We start from the raw sequence: 19,500 nt of genomic DNA, 5'->3' as shown, positions 1-19,500 counted from the left end.
TTACCATCAAACATATGCAATTCCGGTAGTCCTTGGTGGTAATTTACTCCAGGTATATTATATAGCGGCTGCATTTCATCATAACACCATGTTATTTCTAAAAAAATCTCATTACATATACTACTTTTATGCTTAATGAAATTTGCAACAAAGTTAGATTTTCCACATCCACTAGGTCCTGCTACGATGGCAGCAAAGGGATGAATAAAATGAATCATTATTTTTTGACTTCTGTCTTCTTCAGGGAAAGGAATAAAACTAAGTTGATATTTTAAAAACAATTTATTTATATGAAATATACAAAAAATGTAAGTGTTATATCACAATATTAATGTACAGTACACGTTTATACATTATACATGTACAAAACAAATTTATTTTACATAAAAATTTACAATTTGTTATATTTACAATACTTAATTACATACTATTGATTTGGTAATGACCTATAGGTAACGTATCGATTTTGTTTGGTAAAATGTACCGCTTTGTGTCATTAAAAGATAAACACACCTTATTTATTTCCTGTGTAAAAATTGTATGTTTTAATGATCTAAACCGATACATTTTACAATGCTGTACGTTTTTATTAAACAAACATGACTTATAATTATCCAACGTTAATTTTTTAGTGACACATTTGTTAACACCCTTCGCCTTAGTAATAATTTTATCATCTACCTGTAATGCATACATTTTTGATCGCAAACCCACAAATTCTGTAAAGATTTTACCACAATTTTCATCTTTGAAATAACCTAATTTTTTCTTATTTACTTGAGGAAAATTAAAAACATTGTTTGGATTATAATCTGATGTATCGAAATGTGTACAAATGTCTGGCTTTATATCATTATAAAAGTTACTAGTAAATATTTGATAAATGAGACTGTCAGTATCTGTATACAGTAGTTTCAGATTTGAAGTAAATTTCTCTTTCATGTAATTATAGTGGAAATCATACATCAGCGTTTTAGATATATCTAATATACAAAATCCGAGATAAATAGGTTTATTATAAATTAATTTAATTTTGTTTAATTGAATTGCAACAAGACTATCAGAAAATATTGAAACACTGTGAAAATGTGGTTGAGCAATTAGATCCCCAGCCCCCAATACTTTGCCCCTATTTTCCCAGTGGGTTAACAGTTTAACGTTAACTCGTTTCTCAATATTTTCCATAGTCTTACCAAAAACTGCGTTGTTCATGAGTTTATAGAAATCTTTCTCAAAATCAGAATTAGCTCGAGTTCTTAATTGTGTATTAAGGTCTATATAGTTCTTTAACCATGGACTCTGCTTAAATTTTAATATTCTATAAACTTTTAATAATTTTAAACCCATTTTCAAACATTGAATTAAATTTCGATAATGAATAATATATTTGGATTTATTTTTTAAGTTTGGAATCAATCTAATTTCCTTAGCGTCCCCAACTGGTATATTTTCTGGACAAAGAGGTAAATCTGAATGTTTATCATGTAAATCCACCGGATACTCCAGATCTACCTCTAAGATAAAACCTATATCTGATGAACAACTAACATTAAAATCCGTATCAGCACTAACCCACTCAAAACCACCTGTAGGTAGATATTGTGACATTGCCCAACCATATAGATTATTGGCATCGAAATACATTAAGAATGACTCTTTATCCTTCGCATTATAGTCAGACATGTAAACATTATTTGCTTTTGCATAGCGAGTGCTACATTGCGAAACACCACCACGAATTCCTGATTTAATAAAAGCAATCATATCTATATCAGAAAGTAATTCAATCTCTGTTTTAGTATGTTTTAACATAGCATCCCAACTTAATCCAGGTGCTGTATAGTAATGAGCCGGGTCTAAATCGTACGTTTTAATGCAAACACGCCTAAAATTTTCAAAAATATCTGCTAACAATAAAACATCAGTTTTTAAATAAAGATTTGAATAATCCAACATATTTTTACAATTGAAATGATTCCAAACATCTTTGGCATGGTTGTAATCTTCATTAGAAATAATGGAATCTGTGAGACTACTGTAAAAGTGTGGAAGATCTGGAAGTTGATTGTAGTTTAATGTATCAAAATCTTTAATAAATTCATATGGAAATACACCTTTTTTAGTCAGCCGTTTAAAGTCTTCTGAATTGGGAAAGCATTTTGATAATTCATTAAAATTATTTTTTGTTAAATTTTTTGCTAAAGTATCTAAGCTACTGGGTAAAAATTTTAGGGAATCCACAAAACGTAAAGTTACATTACTGTTATTGATTTTAAGAACCTTTGAAAATGATATGTATTTTTCTTTGTTTTGTGGGAGAACTTCTACCTGACCTTCATCAAAGTTTAAGGCATGTACGATAAAATGTGCATCATAATGGCTTAAATTGTGCAAGAAGACTGGTATAGTGTAAGGTACTCTAAATTTTTCTGAACAAACTTTATGTATGACCCCAACAAATTCCCCAGTAAACCAATCGTGGTAAATCATTGAATTCCCACACAAAATTTTATTACAAATATAACAATGAATAGATTTGCTAACTATATCTTGCTGAATTGGTGATATTTTATTAGCAACTTTTTGGAAACCAATTTTTTTAACAATTGTTGTCAAATTATCTTTCAGGGTTTCCATAAATTTTAAAGCACAGTTTTCACCAGTATATGTTACATATTTAGACAATTTATCATCGTATGAGCATTTAATGTAGTATCCAAAACTATACACATTATGTTTTTGTACATTTATTGTATGTGATTTTGAAGGATCGTTTGAACATGATGCTAAGGGACTTAAAAAAGCCTCAAAATCCGCATATATAACAAAAGGTAACAACAATTTACGTTGAAATTTATCAAAACTTAATTTATTTTCAGATACAATATCGCCCCACCAATTTTTTTTATTTTTATCTACGCTTGGTATTTGTGTACAAATATGTCTGCAATCATTTTTTTGATGGTTATTTAAACGTTCAGATGTTGAAAAATATTGTAAACAAAAGTCACATAGATATATAGCTTCCTTGGATTTCGAAACTTGACTACTTATTAATCGTGACATATTTTACCCTGTGTCAAATATAGTAAATTTATATGAGTCTGCATTTTATTCTTTGTAAAATACAATGGCCCAACAATACAATGCTTTTTTCTTTGTTCATTATATTCTAACCCAAAAACATTAATGCTTATATTATTAAGACTTTCAATTTTGTGTATATCCTTTAATTTGACTGGAAATTTAATATTACCGAACTTTAATTTATGACTGTATTTGGTGTATGATGATACTCTATCCGAATTTTTATGAATTGGAAATAAAGCAGATAACAGTGCCCACTTAAAACAGGCGTCATCAGTGTTTTTAACATTTATCACAGCTTTTTTTATTTTTATATCATGTGGTAACTCAATAAAGGATTTTCCTCTTAAAGGGTTAAATTGATTTAAATTCATATCCAAATGTAAAATTTTTTTCAGACTCCACCCACTATCCTTTCTCTCGAATGAATTTATATAGTTTATTAGAGATTTCGTGAGAGTTGTATAAAATATATTTAAATCATCACCAATACAAACAATAAAATTCATTGATTGGAAATCAAAAGTGTTGTTAATGTTTTTTGTCTCCTGAACAAAGTCACCATATAAAATGAAATTTATTTTTAAAATTGTATGATCTTCTATAGATTTATTTATTATTGTAAATATTGTATCTTTGACAGATGCAAGAAATAACTCTGGTGTCTCAAACTGTAAATCATTTTGATTTTCTGAAGTTACTCTATAGGTTATTATTCTATTACCGAACGCAGTCTCAATTATCTTAACATTGGGTTTTATTGAATGTTGTTTTTTATTTACATTATTTTTATGTGCATTGCTCCTTAGATGATTAGCGAAATATTTTTTGGAAACATTTCTATTACAAATACAGCAAAATTTCATGTTAAAATTATTACCTTCATTCGATGTTGATTGCTCTTGTGAAGACCGTGAAAGATCCATGTTCGATCCAGATTTTATTCTTTTGATGTCAGCAGAGTTAATATCAACAGCTGCTTTCCTTTTAGTTCCACGACCCATTTGATCAACCCTGTCGAATAAAATTTTATTATATTTAACTGTTAGAATTGCGAATAGAGAAATAAAAAAAAAAAAATTAAATATATATAGAAAATATGATTATTAAATATACTCACAGTTTCCCATCGAATTCATCACATAGCACCATCATTCTTTGATCATAAAATGGGTGATTTAAATCATTTCTTTCTATTTCATCACAAACGTTGAAAAGTTCAATTGTATCAATGGATAAGCTTTCAAATTCATGATCCATTTCATCAAAAAAAACACTAACACATTCTTGAGACATTGTATATATGTATTCGTTTCACAACTGTTTTTTGTCTCACACTTTTAACCTTAATGCGCAAAGGTCTTCAACAAAAAGCACAATGATTGACTTTGTACAATGCAACATAGTATTTATACTAGTGGAAAACTGAAACATTACTTAATTATATAAACATATGGTATTAAAATCTGAAGCATGAAGAAACTAAATGAAACTAATTTTTAAAACTGTAACGTTTTACACTATCTTCCTCGGATATCCCCTTTGTTATATTGTATACAATATCCTTTATCTGAACATCAATGTTGGAATCGTTTTTCATATAATATTTAACACGAATATCTGCATTTTTCCAATGTTGTGCCACTGGGATTTCTTTCAACTTTTTTAAACTATATAATTCCATTTTCACAAGTATGTCAGCGTCCATTCCATCATCTTTATCAGTCGATATATATGAAATGCTTCCCTCCTTCCCTGCACGGCCAACACTTGAAGAAAGTTTAGTTTTTTTCTTCTTCCGGTCAGGTTCTTGAAGAAAAAAGTCATCTAAACGATTGGTCTTCTTATTTTTATTTTCTGTTATGTTTAAAACCTCTTCTTCATCATCAGATAAATTATAATAATTATATGGTCTGAAACATTTATCCACATCTTTCAGGTTGTATGAAGACTGAAATATAACATAAACAAATCAAAATGCGTTTCAAAAAATAAATAGGAATTATTAAAGAATTTACTGAAACCAAATTTATAAAATTTAAATAACTTACCTCCATTGTTGTTTATTATTTCAAACTTTTAACCACTTCACTTTTGTCGAACTTAGAGCACAATACTAAATCTTTCTACAAGTATCGGGTTATATAGACTGGTAATGGATATCATTATCTAGTTACGATATTCAACTCGACTGCATGTTTGAACAAGTATCCATACCTATCAGTAAAATGTGGATAAGAAAAACAAAGGGCACTCTAAATACCCTTTGCAATCTTAATAGTCATTGCATTTTTAAAATATTTTTGAAATAGATAATAACAGAAATGTGTGTATCTAGTAGTTTAGCAACCACATATACGTATAATTATTATAATATTAAGAACAATAAAATATATTTACGAATATGAAAATATAAACGAATAACCTTATCAGGTTTTTATTAACCTTCATTACTTTTGAAGTATATTTTAGGACAGGTTCCTAAGAGATGTATTATAGGTTTTGTGAATAATACAGCATTCAACGGTAGTTATGTTAAAAATCCTTTCAACTTTGAAAATTTTGGTATTTGCTCATTTAGCCTATATATAGATGGTCAACAGATACCTTCAAAATCGTTACAACCATCATTTCCAAACGATGTATTTACTAGCGCATACCACACCCTGTACTCAGGCACCGGTATACATTTTCTTAACGAAGGTAATGGAATATCGAGGGAACAATATTCAAATGGATACTGTTTACTAGCTTTTGATTTAACACCTGACTTGTCGGCTAACTCTAATGTGCATTGGAATCTTGTACGCCATGGTAGTGTAAGAATGGAAGTAAGATTCGAGAGCGCATTGACTGAAACAATTAACTGTGTAGTTTACGCAGAGTTTTCAAATATTATAGAAATAGATAAGAACAGAAATGTATGTGTGGATTATAGTAGTTAAGCAATCACTTATGTAATTATTATGATATTAAGAATAATAAAATATAATGTAATCGAATATGACATGGTTTTTATTTACCTTCATTACTTTTTTTACAAAGAGACTCATTACTTATGTTGAGATCATATTATGTGTGTTTAAATACATTGGTATAAATATGAATTGATAGTAATAAATGTAGTCAGTAAAAGAGTGAAAGAGTAGGGGAGTAAACGCGTATTAAAGTATGAACACACTAGAAGTGCAAATGAGTCTTCGTAGAATACATCCCAGCCTCCAGAGCAACGTATATCCTTCAAATCGATTGCCGATGTATGCTCAGGTGCCAGCACTTATCATATGCAATCTTGACCCTGATTCACAGCCGGGGTCTCATTGGGTGGCTATTCATATAAACGTCGAAAGAGTTGGGGAATACTTTGATTCGTTTGGACGTAAACCTATTGAAGCAATAGAAGGATTTTTAAGGAGGAATTGTTGCATGTGGAGATACAATAACCTTACGGTTCAGGATTACCTATCGGCGGTGTGCGGAGAGTACTGTTTGGTATACATATATTACAAGTTCAGAGGGATGAGATTAGAAGACTTCCTTAGAAATTTTACGTGTGACTCAGAGAACAATGATACGGTGCTAGTAAATTTGTATAGAAATATAATGGACATATAAATAAAAGAATAATACCTGGAATAAAAATGTTTTATTTAAATATGTAACCCTTACATCTAATTTTATTATAGATAATGGTGTTAATGTAGGTATATTTATTGTTGTTTGCTTAGACCCGTAGGTTAGGTTAGGTTAGATATAGTTTATTATATTATATTATTCTATTTTTCTTTTATAGCCATAGATCGGGTTAGTGAATGTAGGAAAGTAGATAACGATGCATTCGTACTGAGTCATTAAGTAATTAGATAATGAGTGGGGATTTCGTGCAGGAAATAGTAACTGATAAGGTGGTGATTAGTAAGTAATTAGCAAGGTTTTGGGAAAGCTATCTCTGGAACGGTTAGAGCTATCAGTTCAGGAGTGAGTGCATTCGACTCCGCACGTCCTGTTTAGTGGGGTTAGAGTACAAACTTTTTTTTTTTTTTTTTTAGGCGGGCGCTGCCTCCGAAACAGCTTTTTTTACCGAAGCAGTGGGTGAGGCAGTGCCCGGGAATCCATACTACTTTTATTTAAGATTCGATTCCAGTTGATGAAAGAGACACAGAAATACCGTCCCTATTTTAGATTACGGAGGGAAATAAAACAATAAAAAGTATAAAAAATAAAATTTATTAAATAACAATAGTATTAAATTAAAAGTCTAGATCATCTCCCGTCAGCCGAATGCGTCGTGTTGGGAGTTCCCAAATGCGCAAGCGACCTTCCGCGTCTCCTGAAGCAATGCGACAAGTCCTGAAAATTCGAAAATACAAAAATATTGAAACACTAGTAGACTCGGCCAAGCGTTGCTGTGGCTAAGATTTTTGTTATATTACATAGTAGTAAACTATTCAAGAGAAACGGCAGGAGAACACCAATCCACCATGCTTTTGGTGGTTATGCCATTAAATTGTAGCTTATGTGAAACGTTGGTAATTATTTTGATAAGGATCAATACCTAGGTACGAATAAAGAGCCTTTTCCAGTGGTATTTTAATAAAAAAAATTAATAAAAGGACGATGGTTGTGACGTAACTATAAAAGATAGAGACATGCTGTCGCGACATTTTTTATAGAAAGTGATGTGTCCTGAAAAATTAAAATACATAATAGTTTTCGCACGCGATTGAAAGAAGTTTTAGTAGTAGTGTTGTTTATTTTTTTACACCTTGGGTTAGATTATTCAAGTTTTAGTAAGCATCCCTATTTTTTTTGAAAATGAAACATAGCCTATGTCACTCGGGAATAGTGGAGCTTGCCAACGGTGAAAGAATTTGAATTGAAATCGGTCCAGTAGTTTCGGAGCCTATTCATTTCAAACAAACAAAAAATCAAATCTTTCCTCTTTATAATATTATTAGTATTAGTCTAGATAGATATCTTATAATTAGCGTTTGAAAGCACTTGACCATACTGATTTAGGAAGTAGGAGATTAAGAGGAAATCTCATTGAAATCTATAAAATCCTCACTGGCCACTATAATGTTCCAGGAATTGAGAAGCTCTTTATTTTAAGTGAAAATACACATTTAGGGGTAGTTCTTTAAAACTTAAGACAATTTCCCTAAAGAACTTTCTCCCTAACCGAGTAGTGGCTGACTGGAATAGGCTTCCGGAAAGTGTAATCAGTGCACCACCTTTGAACTCCTTTAAAAATAGATTGGATAGTTACTCCAAATCTCAAAATACACGCGCATCAGCTTATTAAGCTGCTAGTCTGTTTCTATACATAATAATAATATCAAAATCATCGTCGCGTTCAGAATAATCTTTAGACAAACATACATAAACTTTCAAAATGAAGCCTAGAACCTTTTAAGTCTGGACCTAACATTTCTGTATCTATATCTATAATAGGCAAATGTGTCGACTTTTTACGATGTTTTCTTTCACCGTACGAGCGTGTGTTAAGCCTTTTTGAAGTAGGTAAAATATATTGTATAGTATTGAAATTACACCATTCTTTCGCCATAATATCATAGTCATTTAAGTCGGTTTCCTCATGATGTTTTCCTTCATCCGAGCTAATGTTAAATGCCCACATAGAAAGAAAGTCCATTGGTGCACAGCCGGGGATCGACCTCAAGGATGCGCAGGGAGTCGCACGCTGAAGCCACTAGGCCAACACTGCTCTTAATATTAGTAAAATATCTATTATCTAGTCTTAATATTAAAAAAAATATTGGTTGTTTGTAAAGTAGGTTTACGATCGAGATGTTTACGTGATAACGTCTTATTGGTGATATAAGTTTTTGGGAAGTAAGGAATTAATGAAGATAACAATTTTTTCAAATTTTAAATTACATCTATCGTTTTATTCACACTTTTGATGATAAATTTCGGGTGTAAAATGACAAGTTTACTTATTCGACTATGATATACATTTTTCTTCATACATTCACGAAATGACTGGCAGCGCTCGAGATGAGACGGGAGATCGGTCCGTCTCTCTCTCGTTATACCTGCGATCGCGCTCGTGAGGTTTTGGTGTGACACAAGTTTCTGAACATGTCACCCGACTAAAACGATTTTAAAGACGTTATCACGTCAAATATAAAAACTGTGCATTGATTATTGAAGTGAAACTTCTTTAGAATCGTTGTGATTTCAAACCGGATGCAATGGAAAAAGCGACAGTAAAAAGAGACAGACACAAATTAATAGGATTTGGCGTGGGAGAGAGTGAGAAAGCGACAGTAAAAAGAGACAGACGCATAAATTCGTAGGATTTGGCATGGGAGAGAATGAGATGGGAAGCATTGTGCAGTGTATAAACTTTAAATTAACGTGTCATTGATTATTTCTGAATTAAAAAACATAGATGTGCAAAAAATTCAACAAGTAATAATCATCGAATTTCAATTTTTATTTTAGTTTTTACCAAATTATCAATATTAATAATATCAATATTTGATATTAAACTTATAAATTAAAATTTAACATAATCCTGCATTTAATTAGTGAAAAGTCTAATTTACATATTATTAATTATAAAAACTATGTGTTTGAAGGTTTCACTTCTACCACGTTTTTTTTTGTTGCAATGTTCTTACCCAATCTGACTAACAGCCACGCAAGTGACGCACGTGTTACCGGTAAATCCCTCAACCGGTACCGGTTTTCCAGCTGACACATTGTACACTTTGATCTCCCCCTCTTCGGCTTGACCAAGCACCACACATGGTATTGTGGGGAGCCAGGCCATACACGAGATTGGCCAGTCCAGGCACAGAACCTTCAAAGTTCAATTGTTTCTGAATATCATATGTTTATAACCTGACACTTATCGACAAGACATATATACACATATCTGACAAAGGGGGGGGGAGATAAACTGCAGTAAATAAACTAACAAAATGTACGTCATTAGTATAATTTGTTAGTATGTTATGTATAAACATGTATTTTAGTAAAAAAAAAAAAATTGGAATTATTATTAACCATGCCATGACCAAGACTGTCGAATCTTTCCCGACAAAGCCGGAATGCAATAAATCGGTTGACCGATTTTGATGAGTTTTTAAGTGGAATCCAGAATAGTTCCGATTATTTACAATTAGATGAATTTTTGACTGTTTTTTAAGTTTGAAATTTTGTATTAAATATATCTATACAGGACGTATGTCCGGTCTGTTAGTTGCTATTTAAAAATAGTTGAAATAAATAATATAATAGAAAAAAAAGTTTTAAGTATCACACGCTGAACCATAAGGGCTCATGCCCACGAGACGGTTTTAACACGCCCCGATTTTTTGCCGGCGCCGGGTAGAAACCGTCCGAGCTTGCACACAAGACGGTTTCACCGCACAGAGCGGAGACGCAGCGAGCACCGTGCCCGGTTGCGGAGTTAGCCAGCGCCGTGTGGTTGGCGTCATAGTGTCCCATACAAGACTTACGATGGTACGTCGACCCGGCTTAGGTGCGAAACACACAGAAAAGGCATAAGGTGAAGGCGAGGCGCAGGCATCTTGCCGCTTCAAAACGCGTCAATACAAAATGTACGTAAGCTGCACGTTGTTAATTATACGCAAGCGGCGTGGCACAGGCACGTCGTTTCGTCGCCTGTTGCGCAAAGCGAGCGCAACTTCGTCATCTGAAGAGGAAGACGTGCTATCACGATAAAGTCAGCCTGCGTAATGACTCTTTGTGCCGTCTCTTCGCCTCTATGATATAATTTAAGTCGCATCCGTGCCTTATCTATTCCACGCCGGCTCTGCGCCTGCGCCGCACCTTCACCTTACGCCTTTTCTGTATGTTTCGCGCCTAAGCCCGGCGAAAAACCGTCTCGTGGGCATGAGCCGTAATTATATACCTTTATCGGAGCATTCTGCATCACATCATACACCCTCAACTCGGAATCAATAGCTATAGAGACAAAAATATTCGGCTTCTGGACACCAAACGCGACGTCCAGCACACAGGTGCCGTGCCCCTCCAACACTTCATATACAGGATCAATATGTTCATGGATTTTGCATAGAAACAGCCTCCCACACTTTGCCCCAACGACGAAAATATCGTCGGGTACTTTGTCAGAACTCGCGCGCAGCGGGTAGAACTTCACAAAGTCGAAGCACGTGATGTCAGGGACGACTTTTCGTGTTGAATTGATTTGGTAGGATGTTATATTTTCGAATACTTTCTGATTTGCGTTCACCTGCCACACGTTCAACGTTCCGTCGCTTCCAGATGAGAATAGCACCTGGAATGGAAGATGATAAACCACTCCTTATATGGAAATTGTATTCGTTTTTACAACAATAATTCTCTAATTTCGCTTGGGAGCGAAATTAGAGAATTATCAGTAAATAAATTCAAAGCTCTCGTTAAACGTAAATTAATCAATAAAGCTTTTTATACTATTGACGAATATTTAAATGATCCTAATTCTTGGGATTGATTTGCTCCAGTTCAAACTATTTGTATGACTCAAAACTTGGCGATTAAAAAGAACGGCGGAAAGTTTTTTGCCCGCTATACGCTCTTGACTTGCGAACTGGTAGGAAATGTTAATTTACAATTTTAATTAAACTTATTTTCTGACGTTCATAGTTCTACTTATTACCTATATGAATATAGTTATTTTGAGTTTGAGTTTGAAATACTAATTTACTCTATAGGGATATTTTTATTTGCACCACCTATTATTATTATTAGTACGTATTATATAATAAAGTAGTGCTATAACCTTATATAATATAATCCTGAGGTCTGGGCCTCAGATTTCTGTATCCGTTGCCTAATTTATTTTTCTTAATAAACAAGTAGGTGATCAGCTTTCTGTGCCTGACACATGCTGTCGACTTTTTGGCTTCAATACCGATGTTCTCTCTTCACCGTGCGAGGGTTAAATTCGCACATAGACAGAAAGACAATGGTGCACAGCTGGGATTGAACCTATGACCTCAGGGATAAGAGTTGCACGCTGAATTGTTACGCTCTTTTCTTGAAGGACATACTTCAGTAGACAGCTTCCACATAATGGTTGTGGAAACTGTTGTGGAACGGATGTCGATTGACACGGCTAGAATTTCGTATTCTGCCTCTTGGTTCGACGATGAAACTCAGCTGCTTTTTTTTGCTGCACATCCGAATAACTTCTCTGAACTCTTATGCCCACCTTTCACTGCGAGCGGAACGGACCTATTACGGACTCCGCTATATTCGTAACGAATCATCGTATGTATAAAAAAAGAAAAAAAAAAGTGTGTGTGTACAAAGTACACATGTCAGAAGTGAAACTTCAGTGGCAAACTAATCTTGAGTGTTGTTCATATTTATACAAATCTAAAAGTTTAGATTTCCGATACTTAGAGGGACGGAAAAAGGAAGATATGTTAGGAATTTAATGAATTTTATTGTCATTAAAATATTAAGTGTCGAATAATAAATAATAAATAATAGATAATAAATAATAAATAATAAATAATAAATAATAAATAATAAATAATAAATAATAAATAATAAATAATAAATAATAAATAATAAATAATAAATAATAAATAATAAATAATAAATAATAAATAATAAATAATAAATAATAAATAATAAATAATAAATAATAAATAATAAATAATAAATAATAAATAATAAATAATAAATAATAAATAATAAATAATAAATAATAAATAATAAATAATAAATAATAAATAATAAATAATAAATAATAAATAATAAATAATAAATAATAAATAATAAATAATAAATAATAAATAATAAATAATAAATAATAAATAATAAATAATAAATAATAAATAATAAATAATAAATAATAAATAATAAATAATAAATAATAAATAATAAATAATAAATAATAAATAATAAATAATAAATAATAAATAATAAATAATAAATAATAAATAATAAATAATAAATAATAAATAATAAATAATAAATAATAAATAATAAATAATAAATAATAAATAATAAATAATAAATAATAAATAATAAATAATAAATAATAAATAATAAATAATAAATAATAAATAATAATAAATAATAAATAATAAATAAAAAAAATCCAACGCCGATAAAGAAGTTGTTTAAAGAAGTTGAAGTGACTTCAAAAAGGAACATGGCGCGTAACCGAAAAACGTGACGCGTAACGAAAAAATGTTACACTAAATTTTTTTCCAACCCCGATAAAGAAGTTTCACTTCAATTATTTATTTTCATTTCCGTGGGAAACTCACTCAACTCGCTAACCTCGTGTGTGACTCTTTCTCTTTCTTCCGCTCCGCTTTGGTGGAAGCACATGTATGAAAACGATAAATCAATCATAGGAGAGTCCGTAATGGGTCCGTTCTGCTCGCAGTGAAAGGCGGGCATTAATAAGCCTAGCACTGCTCATAGTTAAATAATATAATGAATAAAAAACCTGATCAGCTGCCCCTCGTCTCTTCCCCTTATTGTGGATCTGCATGATGAGGTATACGTTTGCGAGTGGAGCGTCTGCCCACTGCAAAGCCGACACACGTCGGGATCCATGGCAACCAGATGGTGAAGCAAGTTGGGTACCTGTGTTTATTTTTATATGTTCCTCATTTTGGATATATAGTATGTATATTACGAAGACAGGTGGTATGAAATGTTTCCTTGATCTTTCTAATTTATGTTTTAGGGTCGATTCAACAGGGGCTCTAGAGTCTGCTAATGAACGTAGATACTGGATTTTTTTGCAAACTTTTTATATGACAACACTAAAGTTAGTACGGTCAAAATGTCTTGATATTTTTTTATTTTAAATAAGTTCATATTAGTTTTAGTAATTTAGATAATGTTATTGTTCTTTTACAGATAGTCTTGAGATTATTAGCCAACGGTTATGAATTTAAGAAAAACAAAAACGAACGTTCATTATTAATTGAACGTTATGATATAGCTGCATGGAGACATCGCTTTTTGCGTACCATTGCATCGAAACGTGCAGAAGGCAAGCCAATAATCTACTTAGATGAAACTTATGTCCACAAAACCGTAATGATTGCAAGCATCCACTAGTAAAATAAAAATGAATGTCAAAGTATCAAAGTGAGTTGTTCTAACTTTCCTTTTTACTTTAGGGCTGCCATGCTGATATTTTTTAAATTTGCCGCGCTTTTTCAGTATCAACTTTCAATAGCCAGACTCTATCACATACTAGAAATTTATTGCCCTAACAGGCGACTCTAGATTGACAAGAGTGCACAATAAGTGAATATAATTTACAGACGAAACAAAAAAGTTTTTTCTAATAACAATAATACAACATTCTTTGCAAATACAGAAATGTTTTATTGCTTGCCATTGCGAAAGAAGAATGACACTTTTACACATTAGGCCTCTTCTCTCTAGCGCCAAAATTGCGATACTGCATGTCAAAGCACTTTCTGATATACAACATTTTTTGATGAGGTAACACATGTCTTCGATTAAGATCAAAGCTTGGTTATGCATCTCCTCACTTTCACATTCACTTCAAAATCTTAATTTCTTGAACTGACACGAATTCGATATAAAATGATATGTGATTTTAGAAAAAAATATTTTACACCCGCTACTATAATATTGTTACGAATTCGCTTTGCGTTGACTAAAATGTTTCCACAAGTTAGAGACATTTTCAGCAAGCTGAAATATAAGAGTCGTTTTATGACAGGCTCTATTACATATTAGAATATTGTAATAAGCTTATTTACCATTGTATAGTTACCCTCGTTTTCAGGCAGTTTCAGAACATGTAGTCGAGCGATACAGTTTTCAGGAAGAAAAGTGCAGTGTGTGTGATGTGCGCGTAATTGAACTAGTGACCGTATTTTGTGTGTGATAATTAGTGTGTTTCTGTGCGTAATTTGTGGCTTTTCAGTGTAAACAAATTCCTCGTAGATTTATTTAAAAATAAACCCTTGAAGAGATCTACGGCGTTTTCTATCCGATCCCCTAGCTCGTAACAATATTTGACGACTCATTGGTCTAGTGGTTAGTACAGTACCCCTGACTGCGAATCCATGGGTCCCGGGTTCGATCCCCGGCTGAGACGAACATCGATGTGATGAGCATTTGGTGTTGTGCTTAGGTCTTCGGTGTTCAATTATGTATATTTTATATGTCTATCTATCTATAATATGTACGTATATCCGTTGCCTAGTACCCATAACACAAGCTTCACTAGCTTAGTATGGGACTAGGTCAATTGGTGAGAATTGTCTTTAAAAAAAAATGTCTGCGTGTACTAGGTGTACACACGTAAGAAGTGAAACTTCTTTATGACCTTATTTTTCGAAAAATGATCTACTATATGCAACTTTACAGAAATTCGTTAAATAAAGTTAAATTAGATAAAGTTTAACAAAAGGCTTTTATTATCATAGACATGATTACAAATAATATACAATTATTTCATTTTAACTTATTACTGTACTACTATGTAGTACTAAGATTATTACAGAATTTCATTAATTGTAATAGAATTATTAGTATACTATCATTGTTATCGTTATTATATATTTTTGTTACAAATGGCTTCGAATCTCTTCGGATCAACCGTGGTAGGGACAAGAAAAAGATGGCGCGTAACCGAAAAATGTGACAAATGTGTGTAAATTTTTTTCCAACGTCGATAAAGAAGTTTGACTTCAAAAAATTGTATTACAGTAATAAACAAATGAACTTATTATAATTTTTTGATTGATTGTGTGCTTAAATAAATACCTTCCTCCATGTTTCCATTCATTAAATTGCATAATACAACTTCGCCAGACGTAGTCCCATACGCGAGCAACGCGGCGACAGATGGGTGATATTTGACAATTGTCACGCAGTTCTTTTCAGATATATCTAAGCTGTGCACAAATTTCTCTCCGCCAGCTCTCTTCAATGTGAAAACCTATAACCATTTAAAAACCTTAAAATACTTCTTTTTTTTTTTTAATTATTAATCATACAATCAGTCTTTGCGACTATAAGTAGATACGTTGAGAGCTTATTAACGTGTAAGGGCCGATTTACATTATCTTAGTGTTTAGGAGAGTGCTTTAGTACAACTTGAAAGGCAAGTTCTTTAGTGCTTTAGTGCGTTGCGAGTGAACGTTTACATTTCTTCCAGTAGAGGATCATTACAGCGCCACAATGAACGCGCAACGACGTCGGCAAATACGCTCTATTCTACGCAAAATACTAACTGTAGTTATGGAACAAATAGAAGACGAGATTTTATTCGAAATAAATAAACTAAATATAAATAATAAACAAAATAGCTTCTTTTAAGGCAGTGTATGCCGTATGCTTAGCCGGTTTGTTTTTGTATAAATTGTTTTTAACGTTCCACAAACATTCGTGAACAACATATTCAGACACAAATTTGATAGTTGTATCTTCCGACCATTTAGTCATCTATAAAAATCAAAAAACACGCACGCGTTTCACGGCACTTATGCACTCTCCTAAAGATTTGACTAAATTACGTGTTTACACACAACGAGGGAAGATCTCGGGGGGTGCGCGGGCGCGGAAGGGGTATCACTTGAAACAAAAATAAAAAGCGATTCTATTTTGATTCAACTTGAAAGTCAAGTAGAACCGTACTATAGCAAGTAGCGTTTACTAAAGCAAGTAGCGTTTACATGTTTCAACTAAAGTACTATCCTAAAGCACTCTCCTAAACACTAAGATAATGTAAATCGGCCTTTAGGCCGCTACTCTCAGCGGAGCCTGCCTGTTCTTATTTAAACTCAGTGTGTTGGGTTGTCCTGATCAAAAATGTCTCGCCGCTTTTTTTGTCGTCGAGTAGTTTCTGGTATAGTTAGCTGTCCTGCTAGCTGATTGGGGTGCTTTTGAAGTCTTAGTTTGTAGTTATACCCATGTGTGATTAAATACTAGTTTTGGAAAAAAAATCATACATTTTTGATGTGAAACATCTATAGCCGCACGTAAAACCGATTTCTGGCGTGGCGACGCATGCCGTGGCGACGCGTCGCCACGCTTTATGATGGTAGGTATATATATACAGTCTATATGCAGTAGTGTGTACGGTGTGTGTATTTCGAAGTCACTGATTAAACGAATTAAGTAGTCACGATTTGAAATAAATTCGTAAACTTTTGTATTTAATGAAAATAAATGTTTATTCAATAAATAAATAAATAAATTTATTTATTTATTTTATTATTATGACATATTTAGCTCCTATCACAATCTGTTCTTTTCTGCATATTACTTTTACAAAATAATGTCGATGTTTCACATCTGCCAGGCGTCCCGTGACGGCTCACATTTTTTAATTTTTATGTAATAATGTATGGAGGCAAACGAGCAGGAGGCTAACCTGATGTAAAGTGATACCACAGGGCTTGCGAGTGCGTTGCCGGCCTTTCAGGAATTGGTACGTTCTTTTTTTGAAGGACCCTAAGTCGAATTGGTTCGGAACTACTTCAGCTTGCAAGCAGCGCGGCATGAAACATAATTAATATTAATTTGATAATGTATTTTAATAATAATTTGTGTAAAATAAAAGTAAATAAATCCGTGGCACTACAACCTTTTTAGTTCTGGGCCTTACATTTTTGTATATGTTTCATGATCATTTGTCAATCTTATAGGCAAGTAGGTTATCAGCCACCTGTGCCTGACACCGTTGACTTTTTGGGTCTAACACAATCCGATTTACTCACATAGTTTTCCTTCAGTATTCGAGCGATTGATAAATACGCACATAGAAATAAAGTCCATTGGTCGAACCTACGACCTAAGGGATGAGAGTCGCATGCTGAAGCCACTAGGCCAACACTGCTCAAGTAAGTCAAGATGGTTTACCTTAATCAAACCTGTATTCTGACACCAAGTCTCATGCTGCAACTTTCCGATGGAAACGGCCAACGAATTCCCGGCACTGCTCCAGGTTACACCTAAAACTGCTGTCTGATGATCGCCAGCTCCAATGCCATCGAGGAGCTTCAGTTCTTGGAACAACTTGGCGTTAAGGACCTCCTCATCATCGGAATCTGAGGAGAAGTCCCTCTCTGTCTGGTCAAGCTGATCCATCATAGCTGGTACCACCTTTCGAAGGAATTCGTTAAGACCGGCCGGTTCTTTTATTGGGGTTACCACTTCGGAGGCAGTACATCCAATGTCGTGATTGAGGGTTGTTTGACAACCGACACCAGACGCGGAAAAATTTGTTTGGGTCCCGCTTTGAGTTCCTGAACGTTTCGCTTGAGGTATGCTGTCAAAGCCAACAGCTTCGCTGTCATAACCACTTAATCCAGACATTTTCTTAACGAAATAATGGAACTGCGAAATCTATGCGTCGTTGTTTTGTTATTAGTGACTGGCGTTGCCATAGCAACGGTCAAAATAGTGACATAGACAGCCTTAATGACCATCCACACACTCTACGCGCAAGCACGAGAGTGTGGACGGCGCCTCGCCGTCTCTCCGCTTTTGGGGTGCGAGTCAAAGTCATTTATTCATATAGGTAACACATTAAGAACGTTAAAAAATTATATATATATGAAATACTTTCTGCCAGTTCTCAAATCAAGGGCGTACAACGGAAGAGAAGAACTGGCAATAAACTCTCCGCCACTCTTTTTAATCGCCAAGTTTTTTATTTTACACAACGTTTGTAACGAGCTGCAACCATTACACCATGTTCCTCATGACATCTTAAGTAATAAATAATAAAATAAATTAAAAACAAAGATTTGTCCTCTATCCGTAGGAGGCATGGTGAATTAGGGGCACGCACTTACATTATCATGGGAACAACACGCAAACACATAGTCGAAATAACTAACATCACCGCATACACGAATTCAAGTACGACCAGTCACCACAAGTAGCACCCGTTCACGAGTATGACGCATGGCCAGCCATCGGCTCTCAGTTAAAGGACGCGAGCGGGCGAGGCGAGAGCATCAACCACAATCTCAATCTTGCTTACTTTGTTGTTAACTACTGTTGGGACACGCGCGTTTTCTTATCATGATGGAGTGGAGTAATCATTAGTGTATGGCTTTTATAGAATTTTATCAATGAATAAAAGAAGACAGAACAGAAGTTCAAAACTAAAAATGGTTGTCTGTGAAGTCAGTTTACAGACGACAGTTTAACGTGACAAATCATTGATGAAATTATTGCATACTTAAGTCTTCTAACGGAAGATAGCGCATGGATGCGGCGCAAGCGTACAATGAGCGTAACAGGACAATGAGTCATGCTTTATCGTGCAGCCGGCGTTCATCGATTAATTACCTAGACGTTTATACGTCGAAATACATCATTAATGCCGACTATTAGCCTCTAAAAAACTTAAATTGTTATACCGGCATGTTATGATAT

The 19,500-nt window shown here is 33.5% G+C and overlaps 2 protein-coding genes across 2 annotated transcripts; both read right to left on the bottom strand.

Annotated features, from left to right (window-relative positions):
* Nucleotides 1-3,053: 3,053 nt before the first annotated feature.
* LOC125058876 lies at nucleotides 3,054-5,164 on the bottom strand. Its single transcript, XM_047663019.1, has 3 exons — nucleotides 5,139-5,164; nucleotides 4,208-5,038; nucleotides 3,054-4,101 (listed from the first exon to the last, which is right to left on the bottom strand). The coding sequence occupies exons 2-3, from the start codon at nucleotides 4,381-4,383 to the stop codon at nucleotides 3,054-3,056; spliced, it is 1,224 nt and encodes a 407-aa protein (XP_047518975.1). The 5' UTR covers nucleotides 4,384-5,038; nucleotides 5,139-5,164.
* A 2,133-nt stretch (nucleotides 5,165-7,297) lies between these two features.
* Nucleotides 7,298-18,489, bottom strand: LOC125058928 (cytoplasmic dynein 2 intermediate chain 2-like). Its single transcript, XM_047663070.1, has 6 exons — nucleotides 17,974-18,489; nucleotides 15,874-16,048; nucleotides 13,562-13,701; nucleotides 10,997-11,386; nucleotides 9,738-9,919; nucleotides 7,298-7,437 (listed from the first exon to the last, which is right to left on the bottom strand). Exons 1-6 carry the CDS (start codon nucleotides 18,427-18,429, stop codon nucleotides 7,338-7,340), a joined length of 1,443 nt encoding a protein of 480 aa, XP_047519026.1. The 5' UTR covers nucleotides 18,430-18,489; the 3' UTR covers nucleotides 7,298-7,337.
* Between the last annotated feature and the right edge of the window lie 1,011 nt (nucleotides 18,490-19,500).

Source organism: Pieris napi, chromosome 18 (assembly GCF_905475465.1).
Source record: "Pieris napi chromosome 18, ilPieNapi1.2, whole genome shotgun sequence".
Taxonomy (NCBI): Eukaryota; Metazoa; Arthropoda; class Insecta; order Lepidoptera; family Pieridae; genus Pieris; species Pieris napi.
Note: the sequence above shows the minus strand (reverse complement) of the source record. Positions and strands in the feature narration are given on the sequence as shown.